This window comes from Lepeophtheirus salmonis, chromosome 7 (genome assembly GCF_016086655.4).
Source record: "Lepeophtheirus salmonis chromosome 7, UVic_Lsal_1.4, whole genome shotgun sequence".
NCBI lineage: Eukaryota > Metazoa > Arthropoda > Copepoda > Siphonostomatoida > Caligidae > Lepeophtheirus > Lepeophtheirus salmonis.
Genome location: NC_052137.2, coordinates 194,833 through 212,923, shown reverse-complemented (window position 1 = coordinate 212,923; position 18,091 = coordinate 194,833). Strand labels below are relative to the sequence as shown.

Below are 18,091 nucleotides of genomic sequence, written 5' to 3'. Positions count from 1 at the left end.
AAACAAGACGCACTTTAATTCACAACTGAACATGTCAAGCGCAATACCGTCCAAAAGTGTTTGTAGTGTACCCTCACACCTTTACAACACCTTATCCAATGTGGCCAATGATGAAAAAGATATGGAAAGTTAAAAAAAAAGGGCCGGCAAATACGAAATTACTTTTCCCTGAACCAAATATAAGCAGCATTGAATGTAACTTGTTCTGCTGGTATGTAAAAATAACAGAAACTGAAAGTGAACGTGGTCATCTGGACAATTTCAAAATGTTTTTGGAGAAGAGCAGCTTAGTTGTAATTATGTTTTACTAGATCAACTGCAAGCAGCCGTTCGAAAAAGGAAATAAATAGAAATCCACTCTGTATATAGCAATGACTTATAGCCAGAAATTACTGATATGTCGATCCACAATTCTACTTGGAGTCCAACTATGAGTGGAAAGATATGGACAAAATCCCATTTTGTACGTAGACAGGAACTGATTCTACTCCGAGTCCAAAAAAGGACTTATATATATATAAATCTCAAGCAGACCCTCATTGTTACTGACTGTCTTTAATGAACAGACACACTACTTATTAATTGAAGGTTCTTTCTTCAAGAATTAAAGAATAATAATGATAACAGCTTTAGAAAATAAAAGACACTCTATGTATCACCAACTATGTAAAAAAAATCTCGCACGCGTTTAGGTTATTTTTTTAGAACTCACTACATAATATGTAGTGAGCTCATAAAATAGCAAGAGTAATTAAGTTTATATTTCTTCAATTGAATTAATACCAATAGACCAATGTATTAATGAGGAGGGATTTCATTAATAAAAGAAGAACCCTTCTTTTTTTTCTAACTATCTAGCAAACATCATTAAGGTCTCAATCTGGCCTATATATATATATATGGTCCCCCAAAAGTGAACGATTAATTATGATAAAAGGCAAACCCGCGTGAAATCATTATCATTACTGAATAATAGAAAAATAGAATACGGAAAATCCATTGGTTTTAGTGGTGGATATAGCTCATAGATACATAGTAATACAAACCAAAAAATAGGGAAAAGAGTTCCTATCCCTAAGCCCAGAAAAAAAGCAAACCCAAATGACAAAAGATCCTTTTCTTTATTCATGAGAGATTTTTTTTTTTTGTTAATGACACACAATAGTGTTTGTAGTTTTCGTCTCGTCTTAATGATCTTTTATCTCTTCCGGAATGGTTTTCATCCATCTATGTATCTGATGACGATGTATGGGGTCTCATAGTAGTAGTACAACAGGGGTACCCAAGTAACTCATCTATTTGTCTGTTTTTTTATTATTTACTCATTAACTAATAATATTATCTGTCAATGAGGGAGGGAGCGCCCCCAAATGGTGTAGGAATGCAATCCTTTCTTCGCCGGATATTGTATTGTACATTTTCAATGATTATACGTAAGTCATAAGGGCATATATTGAGTTCAGTAGGTTTACATAATTTCTTAACAATGTCCCGCGTTTCTTATCTTTTTATTTATCGATATTATTAATGTATCAACCTAAAGTCTAAAATGAGGTGTCCCCCAATTTTTTTTTAAATGACTGCCTAGTGAAAAATTGATATTATCTGCAAAAAGTATTAAATGGAATACTCGGAGTAGTGCCTGGCATTGACTGGAATAACTGAACGTCGACTAAGAAACACTCTTTGCACTCAATAATATAGACGTATAATATAACGTGATACTAATCAGGAACATTTTGGTCTCGTTAAAAAAACCAAAATCAACATTCTAACCCACACAATTTGAAGAATTTTTTTGGAGGAGGGCATTTTAGCTGTCATGGCGTTTTATTAGCTCAGCTACAAACAGCTGTGACAAGGAGGAGTTGAAAAAAAACAAGGACCTAGGGAAAAATTACTCGGACGTCAATCCTCAATTCTACTCTGAGTCCAACAAGGACTTACAATTATATCTCTCCAACAAATCCACAAGGCTTCTCTCTGTCGTCTATGAACGCCTACTATTGTTCAATCCGCTTTGCATAATGATAGCTTGTATGTAGTAGAAAAGAAAGTCTACTCCTAAGGAATTAAATAATAATGAGAATTGGTTACAAAAAAGAATATTTACTATTCAGTTTGTCATTCAAAAAAAAAAAAAAAAAAAAAAAAGCGAGGTAAAAAATACACCCGATTTTCATCACTAAAGTTAACTCAACCATAAACCTTCAGTGTTACCCTTTGTTTTTCAAGAACATGCTCGCACGTAGCTACTCAATACTTAAATGTTCTCTCCTCAAGAATACTAATAGAGATTGATAATTTTTTTTAAATATGACAGCCAGCTCCTCTATGTGAGTAAAATATAAAGAATTTTATATTGAATAATAGTGATAATTGGAAACGGGAATGGGAAAATCGAGTGGTTTTTTTCTGGAATCGGCACCGCAAAAATAATATTTAATTTGCAATACCAATTCTAATCTATTTCAGTATTTAATACTTTTCTAAGTTATGAAAAAATAGCACTCTCAAATTAAGGAATTATTTTCCAAAAGATTTATTTTTTGGAAAACAGTTTTTCTTTTTTTTTCCAAAACATTTAATATTTGAAATTTTTTGTGAATAGCTGTGGGTTTTGGAATTTTTTTTTCTCCAAATATTTAATTTTTGAGAATTAACATGGTTGTGAATATCATTTTTTTGAATATTTGTGGATTTTTGCAAATATTTATATATCAAATTATATTTTCAAATTTTTTTCACAAAAATTTTAATTTTTGGAATTTTTTTTTTTAAAAAAATAATCATAACACCAACAGCTCCTCCTTTTCTCATCTCTAAATATAATTTTTCACTACATTTTGCCTATCTCTAATTATTACGTTATTCAGTCATAGCTTGTTCCAAGGGACGACCTCCGGATCTGATTCGGACGCGTACTTTAAATATAGATCATGCACGGGAAGGGACGTAAGCTTTTGTGGACCGCCACATCCCTAACAATGGGGACAATTTGTAATGTTCCCTCCACAGATGTTAAACACCCTACATATGTATATATTTGAAAAGTTTAATTTCTTATTTAAAACTCCTTAGAAATAACAATAAAAAACCATTACTCATAAATATATGGATATGCAATTATATAGTATAAGGATATCAAAAAGGGTGTTGTTTTTACATTTTTTCCTTCTCTCTTTTATGTATGAACGTCATATTGTCCAGCACTCTCTTTATATACTAATACATATATATGTAATGTAATGATAAGTAGTCATCATGAAATTTTACTCCCCTCTTCTCCACCTCTGTGATTGATTTTGAAAGAGAGGTTGCATAGTCTTTCCTCGTTGAAAAAAAAGTTCCGAGGCAAATCTCTTCCTCCTTTTTCCCCTTCACATTACATACATATAAATAATAAGTAAAAATATGTATAATAAGATATTATTGAAAGAGCAGAATGAACACAGTAAATATCAGGCAATTTTTTTATGTTTAACATGTGTTGTCCATCGTTGTTGGACTTTGTTCTACTATTACGCACGTCAATAATTAGTGTATGTGTGTGTGTGCATTTGGGCGTTGCTTTATTTTTATCCTGTTTGTGATACTCTTATGTCAAAATGGCGTAGGATTTAAATAATAATAATATCAGCTATCTATGTGTTGTACGTTAGGGTGGTTCTTAGTAATAGATGAAGTAAAAAGTTCTGAGCTTTTTTTCCCCATATAATTTTACAATAAAATCAACAAAGTCAGGAGTATTGGATTTTTGATTTAGAAGGGTTTTCTGGCTAATTTTCTGTTCTTGTATAATGGAATAAGTCCTCTCAGACCGGTCCAACTCGACAACTTCCACTATTTTATAGACATTTGAGACGTCCATATTTACAGAACAGAATCGTTGTAACCACCGCTTTGTTGTTGGATTCGATATTGTATTGGGTCCATCAACAGCAGCAATTTTTTCTAGCCGCTTGCTCCCTCTTTTCAACCTGGTACTTAGTGGTACTAAAGAATGTATCGATTACTTTTCTTTTTTACTTCCATTTTGGAACTCTGTATCAGGCAACTGGCTTCACAAAACACAAAACTGTCAATTCACGTTTTTTAGTGTACGCTTATCCATTGAACATAATTTAAACTTTTTTTATGCAATGTACTTATCGTGAGATATAACTCATTAAAGATATCTAACTAAAACGCTCGGAACTTTCAGTATAATCTAATATTTACTCTACAAAATCCATGCTTTGACACACCCTCTCAATCGGTTCTAATGAGTATTTTATCGGTCCTTATTTAGAACTGAAGACTGAATTCCTGTCACGTGCAGTGCTGCATATCAGGTCTAAAACTTATAAATCAATATGAAGTATATCTGCAGGGGCGGTCCAAGGGGGGGAGGGGGTCAAAAACTGTACTTTTTTTCAGAGACGTCATCAACTTTATTGGGTTTTTTTTTCATCCTTTCTAGTACTAACCGTTCGTAGGACCGACGGTCTATAAGATTAGTTGCAAGGACAGATAAGACTGGTCCTAAGATTGGATTGAATAAATAAGACCGACACTACACAGGTAAAAATATATTCCTGTACCTAAAATTGTAACATTTATGCGGCATTCAGAGGTGGTATCCATGTTTGGTTTATAACCTTTGGACTAAAATTTTATTTATATCCACATTTGCTTTCGTTTTATTTTACAACACAAATGAAACGTCAAAGTTATTAAAAATTTCCCCTACCCATCCGAGAAAAGTGCATCAAAAAATGGTTGGTTTTGTCGATAAAGTACTTTGTAATAGTATACATTCAACATTAAATAATCTAATTGATCTGTTAAAAATGATTAAATGTTGAAACTAAAAAGACTAATACACCAGTACAGGTATTGTTATTGGCATAGAATATATTTACGCTTACAGACAAAGATGGTCTTGTACATAACTTTATTTTAGTAGAAAAAAAATGGAGATGTCGAATTTTTGGGCTAATTTTTCAAAATAAGGCAAAAGATTTAGAAAATAAACCAATAAATATTAATTCAAGTCAAAAATATATTTTGCAAAGATAAGTTTTATTATGATGAAGGATTATCTGCAGGATCATATATTATTTGATACAAATTGAAAAATTAAATTTCTTGCAAAAAAATTTGAAATAGTAAATGTTTTATAAGAAAATTTCAAAAACCCACACATATCCACAAAATATTAAATTATTTAGAAAAAAATGTCAAAAGGACATAGCTATTTTTAAAAAATTTCAAAATTCCGTAGCTGTCCAGTAATAAATTTTTTGAAAAAATAACAAAAATCTATAATTATTCTCAGAAAATTAAATTTTTTAGGAAAAAATTTAAAATTAAATTAAATTTTTGAAAAAATATGAATTTTTTTAGTAGGAAAAATTTAAAAAACAAAAATTCTTAATTGGGGGATAAAGCACCTACATCCCACCTTTTGAAGAGACCCAGTGACGGGAATCTAATGGTAGAATTAGAGTGGTAAAAGTACAATATGGATTTTTAAGGGCCACCCTAATATACATACATAGTATTAGTTGATAATAATGATGGTAGAGGGAGAGAGTTATAAGTCATCAATGCACTAAAAATATTATTACATATTGGTACAACTATTAATGTTTCGGTTGGTTTTAGTTGTATTTTGCACTTGATTTTGTCTGATTATTATTGCTCGTATTGCCCAAGGTCCGTTGTTTTTTATAGAAAGAGATGAACACCACCTTTATTTTGGGCCTAAAACACATTTCATTTATGGGCTAATAAGGAATGAATGATCCTTTTTAGTGAGCTCCACATTTCTTCTTCTTCAATGTGGAATTGATTTTTAAACGAAAAAAAGGTGTCAGAGATGTCAACATCAAAACAGGCGTAAATTATTTTTGTAAATAATCGATAAAATTATATTCTTTAAATTATATTAAGATATTCTTTTTTTTATTTGATGACTGAGAACCAGAGTTTTAACTGCTTTAATACATTTGACCACAATTCAATATACAATTTTAATAATAGAAATAGTTGGTTTTGTTTCTTCTCAAAAAAGTCGTTTTTAAAGACTTTAAATGATGAGCATCACGAAGAAGCTCAAAGCCTTATCTATAATAGTAACTTTTTTATATATATAAAGGTTTATAAGGGCCTCTAAATAACAAATGATTCTTTCTTATTATGTAAATTAGTTAGAAAAAGAAAAATCCATAATTTCTTCTTTTTTATCCTAGCCTGTCTTTATGTTGACACAGCACATATACGTAATTATACAATTTGTAACTCGTGTAACCAAATTGTACCAGATTCAATAAGTACGACATATTATAGGTTTGGTGTTACTTTGACCTTAACCTCCTCAAAGTTTAATGGCCTCTTAGTCTGACCATATATAAAATCTGGTATATTGATAAGCAACTTTTGCCATAAGCCTTTCGGTCATCGAACAAACAGAGGCAAAAACATTCGACATTATTGTATTATACTTTTCAAAAGTACTTCAAATTCTTTATCTAGTTGAGCAGTTGTAACTTGTACAGAATTCCAACTTGTACAAGAGATATATATTATATCTTTTAACTCTGCTTTTGTGTTGAATCAAAGGGGAGATTGAGTAAGAGCAAGAGAGAAAGAGAGAGAAGGGGAAAGGCCCCCTTTGGATGAAAGGTTTCTTTTTTCGCCTCTTCACTAGGAAAAATATCTTTTTAAATGTCGGGAAAGTTCGCAGCGCAAGGAAGAATAAAAAAAAACTTGATGTGCTTTTAACGTCGGTGACGACGGCGCAGAGTAAGTAAAAACAAAAAATTAACTCACAATGAACACGGGAATTCAAGACACAAGCGCCTTTTTTATGTTTTTTTTTTTTTTTTAACTATTACCACTAAAACAACCATCAGTTTATGTGTGCGCTTAAAACTCAGTGGTAACTGCTAGACTACTACTGCACCAGCTACTACCACGAAAAAGGAAAAAAAAAATATATTACACACACACACAAAGTATTAAATCATTTTTGTTACTCTGCAATACCAACAGTTTAAAAGTCAACATTTAAAGACCATCATCTCTTTTTCCAAAGAGAGAAAAAGATTTGATTTTGAAAAAAAAAAAAAAAACTAAACATCTTTGTTTTTTTTCTAAACAAAAAACCAACCAACACTTTTAAACGATACAGAATTTGAGGGTTCAATAGAAACACTCAAACATTTTTTTTATTAGAACCGGACACCATTTAAATAGACATAATTATTGACTTCCGGATGGCTTTATTAGCTTGCAATCCAGCCTCATCGATCTGGAGGGATCCGCTTCTGGCGGATCGGATATCTGCGGCCTCGGCTCTCTATACATCCGCAGCGAATAAATTATCTGTTGCCTCCATGACAAAGAAAGAACTCCCGGATCATCACATAGTGAACAATTCGTCCTCTTTAACAGCACCTTCACCCTCTTCTGGTACTAACTCTTCCACGGAAATACTCTGTGTTGTATGCGGAGATAAATCCTCTGGGAAACACTACGGGCAGTTTACGTGCGAAGGTAAGGATAGCCTAATCATCTTTATTCATCATTTATGATACATTCTCTCTAATGCATACATTATTGATTCTAGGATGTAAAAGTTTTTTTAAACGATGTGTGAGACGCAGCCTCACTTTTCAGTGTCGAAGTAAGAAAAGCTGTCCTGTGGATCAGCATCATCGGAATCAATGTCAACACTGTCGCTTTAAAAAGTGTTTAAATATGGGAATGAAAAAAGAAGGTAAAAGGCAACATTTTGATCCATCTTCAAAACATCTATTTATTACTACTTCCATTTCAGCTGTTCAAAAAGGACGCACCACAACGACCTCAGCCCCCATCTTCAACTATAGTAACGATCTATTCTCACCCAACACTGGTTCATCCTATTTATCGACATATATATCTCTCCTACTCCGAGCAGAGCCCTACACAACCTCACAGTACGGTCAGCTTCAGATGGCTGCCAGCAACAATATCATTGGAATCGATAATATATGTGAATTTGCAGCAAGGCTTCTTTTTAGTGCAATTGAATGGGCACGCAACATACCAGGCTTCCCGGAATTACAAATCACAGATCAAGTGGGTCTCCTAAGAATGGTGTGGTCTGAGCTATTTGTACTGAATGCATCACAGTGCCACATGCCTCTTCACGTTGCTCCACTCCTCGTGGCAGCTGGACTTCATGCCTCCCCCTTGGCAGCAGATCGAGTTGTTGCTTTTATGGACCATATTCGCGTGTTTCAAGAGCAGGTCGAGAAATTAAAGGCTCTTCAAGTGGATGCTGCAGAGTATGCCTGTTTGAAAGCCATTGTTCTGTTCTCCACAGGTAAGGAACCACTTTTCAAACTTTATCCTCCCCTTATCTGACTCCTTTTACTAATGAATATCCATATTTTCATTTCCAGATCCTCCAGGACTTACAGACATCACTCTTATTGAGCAACTCCAAGAGAAGTCCCAATGCGCACTAGATGACTACTGCAAAATACATCACCCAACAAAACCCTCTCGTTTCGGCAAATTACTCCTTCGTCTCCCATCACTTCGCACAGTGTCCTCCGCGGTCATCGAACAGCTTTTCTTTATTCGTCTCGTCGGAAAAACTCCAATCGAAACGTTGATTCGCGACATGCTCCTCTGTGGAACTGCCTTTCAATGGCCCATCACTCCAGCATCCCTATCTCCATTATCACAGCTCTCCGGAATCATAACACCAAATAACCTATTAGCACAGAGAAGAAGTGTATCACCACCAACCGGAACACCCACATCCTTAGCGGGTCCTCTATCCTCTTCAAATAACTCATCTCCTCCCTCGCCTCCAGCTAATAATAATAGCAACAATTCAGCCTCAAGTAATGTGGGCATCCATGATCACCATCCCTCTTCCGTTAATTCCACATCTGGATCCACCACTTCTCCTACAAACACCACTCCATTCAGCATGTGACATATACTCCTATCGAAGCAGAGTCAGAAGTCCTCTGCTTTCGAGTCTGTCTCTAAATCCTCTTCGTCATCATCATCAGCAGCATCCAATTGATGATTTTTTGGGTCATAGGCAACAACCAGCAGTTGTAGAAGTAGTTGTAGAGCACCCCACCCCCTCCCTCCCCACACTTTTCCTTCTTTCTCGTCTGTCGCTATTCACCACACTACATTTGTACATCCACCAGGACGTTACTTTCATAACACAGCAATTGTATCTCACTGTCTGATATGGATATTTCTGGGTCTTTTTCGCTAATCAGTGTTCTGAACGTTGATTAGTCGAATTAGCTCTTGTTTTTAAGCTACTTGCAATTCTAAGCAACTATTGAATAAATGAACCAACTCCTACCAAACGACTTTGGGACGTTCCCACTGCTACGTTTCAGAGTAAGTGTTGTGTTCAGATACAATAAAGGTAATGGCGTGTCACTGGATGTGTTCAATACATATGTGGTAAAAATAATCATAATTATTTATTGGAGCTCTCTTTTTAGCGAATTTATTTGTGTATTCTTTGCATGAAAAACCTCAAAGCCTTGAGATTAATTATATCTTACTCTACTATTTAATCAGAAAAAATGACCCCCACCTTTCCTTTCGTAAACGTCATCAGTAATTATCACACTGTGATCCCTTTTCGATGTTGTTAGTTGTTTTTTGCGTGGTTTTTTTTTGTCACTCCAAGTGACTTAAATTGTTTTTTTTAATTAAATCTTTTTGTTTTTTTTTACATATATATATTTACATACAAGTTATTTTATTTCCTCCTTTTGGAAAGCATTTTTTTTTCTCTCTCTCTCTCTATCTCCCTGGATTAGCTGCAATATCTGTAGTAATACAAACATCTATCTATATACATACTTTAAAATTACTTTTTATTATTATCAACTTAGAACAAATAATATCATCAACACCAAAGAAAACAAAAAACAAAACATTTTACTCTAAGCATTTATGTTATTTTCTGTGATAACTATTCAACTAAATAATATTTACATGTTTTTTGGACTTCTTTAAAATCTACTTAAAAATAAATAAAAATTGTCATTTCTAAGAAAAAAAAATAATTAAATTTATAAATACGTACTAGAAAATAATAAGAACTATAAATTATAAGAATAAATGTAGTTTCTAAGCATTCAATTACTTGTTAAAATGTTAAAACATACAATAGATTATTATACAATACATATTATTATACAGAAAAGATAAGGTTTCGTGATTTATTGGGGCGGATTTAAAAGTTCCGAAGTTTTTTTTGATAATATAAAAAGAAAAATTAAATTTCAGACCGCGTTACATAGCTAATACAAAAATAGTGTATTTGGTTGTCAGCTGTAGATGTTTATGCTTCTTTTTCCTCTTAATATTTATCAACATTGATCTGTGAAGTTATAATACGCTCCTTTTAAGCTCTTAATCATACATATAAATGTAGGCCATTGATAGATGAAAATTAATATAAAAATCTAAATCCTTTATAATACGTATAGCTCCTTTAAATAATACAAGAGTCAACTAATGAACACAGCTGAAAGGATAATACAAAACATCTATGCTATTTAAAAAAGCGAGCCATTGTAGACTGATAATATGAAGAAGAAGTCGACGCCCTCCTAGTTGACCTAAACATTCAAAGTGTATTAGTATTAAATAGGTATGTTAAAAGGACCCTAGGGAAAGAGCGGTCAAGGGGAAAATAGCCCTTAGTCTTCTCTTTTCAAAAGGGGAGACTCACTTCTTCACTCCGCCTCCCCCCTCACACTGGCTGCGCGCCTAGCTGGAGGAGCATGTCGCAGATTCTAATTTGAAGTCAATCAGAATTGAGAACTACTAACCCTACCTTCTTTGCTTTGAGTGTCCAATCTTTGCCTAGAGTCCTTTAGGTATGTTGACAATATGAAGAGTGCTTCAAATATTCGTATGTTCGATCCTCACTGTATTTTACATTTGATTAAATTTTTCAATATCGAACATTTCAGTTTTTATAGAAGTATAGGAGGATTCTGTACAAGTTCTGGAGGAATGGATGTATATAAACAATTATACTTTACATTGTTTGGGCAACTAACTGTCAGCTTCAAAAATTCCCTTGCTTTTGCTCAGTGTAAGCGCTCTATGTATTATAATTTACATAATAATTATCAAAAATATCAAATACTAATTCCATATTTGAAAAAGAATTATCTAACTGCCGATTGATTTTTGGGCATTCTTTCCGTTTCTTTTCAAAAGAGGGGATGTTTGATACAATAAAAGTAACGAATAACGTCTTCAATCTTCATATATAATTACATGATATGTCAATCGTAAACACAAAAATAAGCTATAACAAAAAATTATCAAAATTATGTCTGGATAATCATTTGTATTGACAAATTATCCTACTTTAAAAAAAAAAAAATCTGACTAGTCTTTTAAATTTGCCACAAATTACACTCTTAAAAGTAAGGCAATTTTATCGTCACATTTTAAAAATTATAGATTGATGGATTTGATGGTTGAAAAGTGAACAAAAAATTGGGGTCAAATTAACTCTTACGAATCAATTGAAGGTTCTAAGCTTTAGTAAAGAAATTTGGGTATAATTACTCTACTCCTGACATAAATTTGAATACAAAACTACAATGTACCGTAGTATATTAATGAAAAATTGATTTTTGTTCTAGATTTTTTATGTGTCAACTACGAGCCGGGAGGAAAAGAACGTGTTCTGCAAGTTTAATTTAAGTTCTAAGTCTTTGCTCAGTAGTCCAAGTCTCGAAATATTTTCATGAGTCCAATTCAAGTCCCCATAAAATAAATGATGCTTGAAAGAATACTTTTGACTTTCTCTGAAAAATTGAAATAAGCAAGTCAAGTCGCAAGTTTTCAAAATATGGACTCGAGCCTCGACAGTCGAGTAGTGCGTATTGGTATTCAAGTCCGAGTCAAGTCTAGAGTTTTTGAATGTGTGATGAAGATGAGACGCAAGTCTTTTAAACATGGATCCAGTCTTTGGGTATTATTAGGGCCAACCAAGTGAAAATGCCTTTAAAGAACTTGATTTTTGATGCTATATTTATATATATGCTATAAAGATCTTTCTCCTTAATTGTTAAATTATAAGTTGAAGAGAGAAGACAGATTATAATGCAATATCAGAAACCGAAAAAAACCTGATTTCCTTTGATAACCATCATACACAAATATAGGGTTTTTGAGGATATTTTTCTTTTTGATTCATGATTATAACACCTATTAAAATCTTTCTCAATAAATCTACAACTATGTAAATACTACATAAGAAGAAGGGGGGGGGGTGTAAATTCGGACTACTAACGTTTCTGATCCATGAAACTAATGTTTATATTACCTTTTTGGCTTTTGTGGTTTCCCTCGGATTTTTATGACTGTTCTTCCCCCCTCCCCCTTTAGCATGCAAAGTCACTACCAATTGATAATAATAGATTGAAGGTACATTTTCAATGGACTTAATGGACTTACTTATGTGGTCCGTCAACATTAAAATAATCTTGAACGCAAATTAATAAAACAGGAAAATCACGTTTTATTTTTTACTTTATACAGGTTGCATATGGTCCAATATTTAATTAACATATTAGAGTCAGTTATAGACATTGTAATCAAATTTGTTTGATTAATTCAGATAACCATGTATTTTAGCCATTTTGTGCCATTGTCGGTCCAGCAGTTTTGGTTATTTAACCGACAGAAACAAAACCGAAAAAGTCGAACCGAGACTGCGATATATAAAAAATAAAAGAAATTAAATTAGCTGTAAATAGTCAAAATTGACTCACTGGTGAGTCAATTTTTAGATTTTTTTTTTGATTTTTTTTTGTGGTATTGGAGCGTTATTCCTATGGGTTTTTATATTATTATTTTTACTTTGCCAAGGTGATAGAGTTGTATCTGAGTTCCAAATAGCTAAGGGCTGCTTATGGATCTGGAAAAGGGATCTCAGGAACCAGATGGTGTAAATAAAAGAGGGAAGGGTTGGTGTACATTATGGATCCTGGTGCGCTACTAAGCTTGTCCGGGACCTATAATATCATTACTATAATATTTCTTATACCAGGGTTTCCCAAACTTTACTATGGCAAGGCCACTACACTAATACACTTTTAGCTGATACAAAAAATGTGTACTATGGATGTGAAGATATAAATGAATCTTTAATTATCCATCCTTCTGCCCCCCTCCCTAGCCTCTACTCATGGCCAACTTTGAAAACCATTGTCTTAAGCAAACTTAGTTTTCGCAGTCCTTGCTGGAACTTGAGGCACTATGCACTCTGCGGCCTTGTTTGTAACCAATATCATTTCCTGGGCCCGAATTTTCTAGTGATGCTCCTTGTTTTAAGTACCTGTTACCAAACTGAGACTGTATAAAAAAGAACCGACACTGATAAAGCTGAACCAAGACTACAACCGTTGAAATGAAAACATCGAGACCGGGAAGGATAGAAACGCTTAACCTGAACTGGGCAAAACCTTGATTTTAGTTACAGTTTAAAACTTATATCTGATTAATGAAACTTATATTGGGGACAATATGGTCCCTTTCAAAGTAAAATCTTTCGTTTTGTTATTGTGATGATCAATTTTGGCTGCTTTAAGCATGCCATTTGCTTGATAGAAATTGACGGACAATTCGAGCATTAAATTGTAATCTGCACTCAATTTGGCATATTAAATATTATAACTTATTTTTATGTTGACAAGACACGTATAATAGAGTTCTAAGAGATTGTGTTGTGTTGACTCGTCTTAAGTTGATGATTTTTTGACTTGTCTGAAATGGTGTGTCACATTTCATATTCGAAAAACACTAGTCACCTGCATATTTGTATTGAGTCGTCACTATTATCATTAAATGCAATGTGTTTTTGCATTGCTATCCCTAAGTAAGGGTTGAATTAATTATCCCCAATTCTCCTATTTATAGACCCTAACTAGATTTTGTAGATTTTTTTTTTTTTTTGCATATATGAAATATCCTAGGTATTTGAAGGATTTCAACAACTGACTGTTGCCTAAGGCAAATACATATGTAAGGCCTTTTTTAAAGACACTTTGTGCATAATTATTAAATTAAATTTCGTTTTTTAAGCAGTATCTTCATTTCTTTTCTTAGAAAAGGTCTTTATTTTTGGAGCCGTTTTTCTAAGTGTCAAAATGTCAATTTTTGTTGGAGGAATGGTCGAAGTAGAACTATGCCTTATTGTCCCTATGAACCTTTCCCAATTCCAGGTATCGTTTGTCGTTGAGTGTTTAGGTGAATTTTAGGTGGAGTTTTGAGCAAAGTGACAAAGTAAAACTATGACATCATCCTCAAGAAAATCCATGAACAACGATACAGCCAATAGCGAAGGGCCCATAGTGTAATGAGGCGTAGTTCTACTTGCTCGTTGCTCCAACAAAAATCTACCTTATATTTAAATATTAAATAATTTCTAGCTAGTACTGGGTCCCAATTCAGAGCGGGTCAGAGGCACACGTCCTCTGTCCTTTCCTCTTAAAACTGGCACTGATTCTAACTCCTTTTGCAGTAGATGTTATGAGATGTTCATAAAAATTATTACTATACAAATGTATATGATTCCCTAACTATTTCTAAGATATATAAAAAACGGCTTGTTCCTCAGTCAAGAAACTAAATTCCTTCCTGTGATGACCTCTCCCTTCTCTAACCTTTAGGAATCATCATTTACCAAAAAACTAACATCTAGAACAAATAAATTTAACACATCGCCCATTAACACATAAAAAAAGCTAGAATGATTTCTACTAAATTGATTTTGGACTACATTTGTATTCTCCTTCTAATGATTGACAATTTCTATCAAAAACTTATTCTTTTTAATTTTTTGAGTACGTCGCACATTGCATTTAAATTTGTCAAAATGGATCGCTACAATAAAAAATGGGAAATGGATGCGCTTAATGTATTTATAAGGGCATATTGGGGCTAATATAAGTCTTTTAAATTTATTCTAAAATATAGTAAAAATTATGGAACACTTCCAAATAGTACTCGCCGTTTTTCTCTGCAAAATAATTGTTGGTGGACATAGTTTGTTTTTGGCTCAATTACTCCAAGTTGGATTAAATTAGACGCGTCAAATTTTAACACAACAAACCTGTATATGTCTGCCATTGTTTCAATCTATTAAAAGATTACAATTTATAAAAAAAATGTATATAATTAATGACAGCTCGATACTCGATTTTGTAAATTTTCCCAAAAATACTCACATCAATTTTCTCAAACTACTGTTACCCACCAACTCTGCATCCAAAATGGCTAAAACTATTGTGAATAACATTCAACAAATACTAAACAGATGTGACAGGTTATTATTTACGAATGCCCCCATCTTCACGCTGAGGTTGGAAACTTTTCAGACCACCTTTGTATTAAGAAAAAAAATAGTGTGTGCAATATACAAGGGTGTATATAATAAATTAAATCTCGCAGGCCTTTACTTCAACTCATATTAAAAAAGAAAAAAAAGAGGGAAATACTTTATATGAATAAATGAATGTGACTTTAGTTAAGGTTTAGAACCAAGCTAAAGTACTCACTCAATCATCAAATCATATTTGCTTTTTTTTAAGCTCGTATTTTTTTGTAATGTTTCTTTTATTGGACAGATGGAGTTGCACTAATTAGATATATATAAATATTTTAGTACTAAATTTACTCAATTTGACCTAGGAATCTTCTTTGAAGACCATACACATAATGCATTACTTCTTCTCTAGTAACGACCGAGATGCGAACCTACGGACATTGAGTTGAACAGAATTATTTCTCCCGGGAACGTTGTCCACTGAGCTACGTCGTTCCATCTACTATTATATTATTCTTGAGGACAGGATGTCTTAGTATTGAGGGAGTATCTACATGTGAGTGCGCTTATGAAAAACGGAAGGTAACACAAGGATTCGTAGAAAGCAAAATTTGAATGTTATTCGGGGCTTAATGACTCCGGGCAATGCCAGGTTATAGCACAAGTCTATGAATATTTGAAATTAGATAAATAAGTAATAACCTTCGTAGATACCCTGTATTCTGCATAATTAAGTATGTAACTATTTAAATAAGTCCGTTCATTATTATAAATAGCTGCTTCTAGTTCACACAGACGACGAGTATGTTACACATATGGATCATTTTCATAGTTTTGTGATCAACGTGGGAAAGTCAATCCACAGTTGGTCAATAATAATAATAATAATAACAATTATATGACTACAGCTTCTTCTCTTGGTTTTAATAAGATGATAATGAAGAAGAAGTCAAGAAAAAGAAGAAAAAAAATCCGATTTCTAATTTCTTTTTGTCACGTACCTATGCATTTTATGTATATTATTTAGTTAAATTGGATCATTCAGTATAAACAACATAATCATATGGCACCCCTTATTTAACATATCATATTTGATTGTGTCATTTATCTATCTATTTATTACAATTTTATAAAGGTCTATATTTTTATGGTCATTTTTATCTTGATGTCCTATGTGTATATTTTAAATATTTTTTAGCTAGCATGAGCCTCAATTCAATGAAGGTCTGAAGGTCAGTGTCATCAGAACCATAGGACCTCCCACCTCCGCTTATTTGTATAGTTATTTTAACATATTTGTCTTGTCAAAAAAAAGGTCATAATTTTCTGGAATTTTTTTTCTAATTTGTCTTTTATAAAGTTTATCCGCTCAAATTTGTATTACAAAGAAATTGTAATTTAAATAGGTTATTCACTCAAATTTAGTGTGTTCTCAAAAATTTTAAACATAAAATTTAAAATAAAAAGGGTTTTGTCTTTTTTTTTTAAAAAGTTATATGTCAAATTTGCCACTTATAAAAAAACATCACGTCAAAACGCCCTCCCCCAAAAAAAGTAATACTCACGGCCCTGCCGCACCATCAAATCGTAAAACGACCCTGATGACATCACCAATATATCATTTTGCCTGCATAATTGCAGATAGATCAGTGATGTTCAATAGATTAATTTTTTTAGATCAAGGTCACACAAAACGACCATAAAAATAGAAACAAATTGAGTTACATAACTCAAAGGAATGTTATTTTTGGGGAAAATTATTTTTAGTGTGGGTTTGCGCTCTAGTTAAGAATTATATTAGCCCAATATATTAATCTTTTTTAAACAAAATCCAACTATTTCTCATTCTTTTGTTGTGACGATGAAATTTAGCAACATCAAGAGTGCAATGTGCCATAAACCCAACAGATGAATAAGAAACATTTTTTGATAGAAATTGACGTTTATAATTCGTCAATATAGATGCAAATATTATACAAACTCATTTTTGATAAAAAATCATTGATTCAATAGACTTACATATGTGGTTTGTCGGCATGAAAACAATCCAGAACTCAAATCAAGAAAATGAGGAGACAAAATTTTATTTTTTACAACATACACCTGTATATAACCACTTATTTCATAGACATGTCTGTGTCAATTATAGACCTTGACTTCGAATTTATGGGATGGGTTCAGAATCTTCGAAATTCTAGCTATAGTTTAGAGCCTATATTTGATCAAATGCACGTATATTGGGCAGATATGGCTCTTTTAAATAGAATGTATCATTTTTTAATTGTGACGATCCATTTCGATTACTTTAAGAGTGTAATTTGCGACACGCCCAAGAGGTGAATCGTTTGTTTGTTGTATAAAAGGACTATAATTATTCGACAATATTAAGAGAAAAGTTATCCATTCTTTGCTTGTGTTTGTGTTAAGGAGGCAGGCACATGGTTCAAATTTCACCTCTAAGTACCAACATCATCGTTACCATACTATTTCACCCCTGATTTTGCATATATGTTATTTGACTGTTTACCTTATCTATCCATCTATAAATATGTATGTACATATGTAGAGACGACGTAAGAAACAACGAACGAACGAATGAAGGTATAATAACTAAATGCATAGAACAAACACACTGTGGTCAAGTCCCATTCAGAGATTAATTAATCATCTTGTCCTTGACTAACTGCATGAGTCTCTCTGTTTCTTCCTCTA

The 18,091-nt window shown here is 32.8% G+C and overlaps 1 protein-coding gene across 2 annotated transcripts; it reads left to right on the top strand.

The window, feature by feature from the left end:
• The first annotated feature begins 6,653 nt into the window (after positions 1-6,653).
• Positions 6,654-10,228, top strand: LOC121121764 (nuclear receptor subfamily 2 group F member 1-B). 2 transcript variants are annotated; one of them, XM_040716744.2, is made up of 4 exons: positions 6,693-7,542; positions 7,616-7,765; positions 7,826-8,356; positions 8,436-10,228. In XM_040716744.2, exons 1-4 carry the CDS (start codon positions 7,263-7,265, stop codon positions 8,978-8,980), a joined length of 1,506 nt encoding a protein of 501 aa, XP_040572678.1. In that variant the 5' UTR covers positions 6,693-7,262; the 3' UTR covers positions 8,981-10,228. The 2 variants fall into 2 exon arrangements, with proteins under 2 accessions (XP_040572676.1, XP_040572678.1); XM_040716742.2 differs by having other exon boundaries at positions 6,654-7,542; positions 7,616-8,356.
• Positions 10,229-18,091: the final 7,863 nt, after the last annotated feature.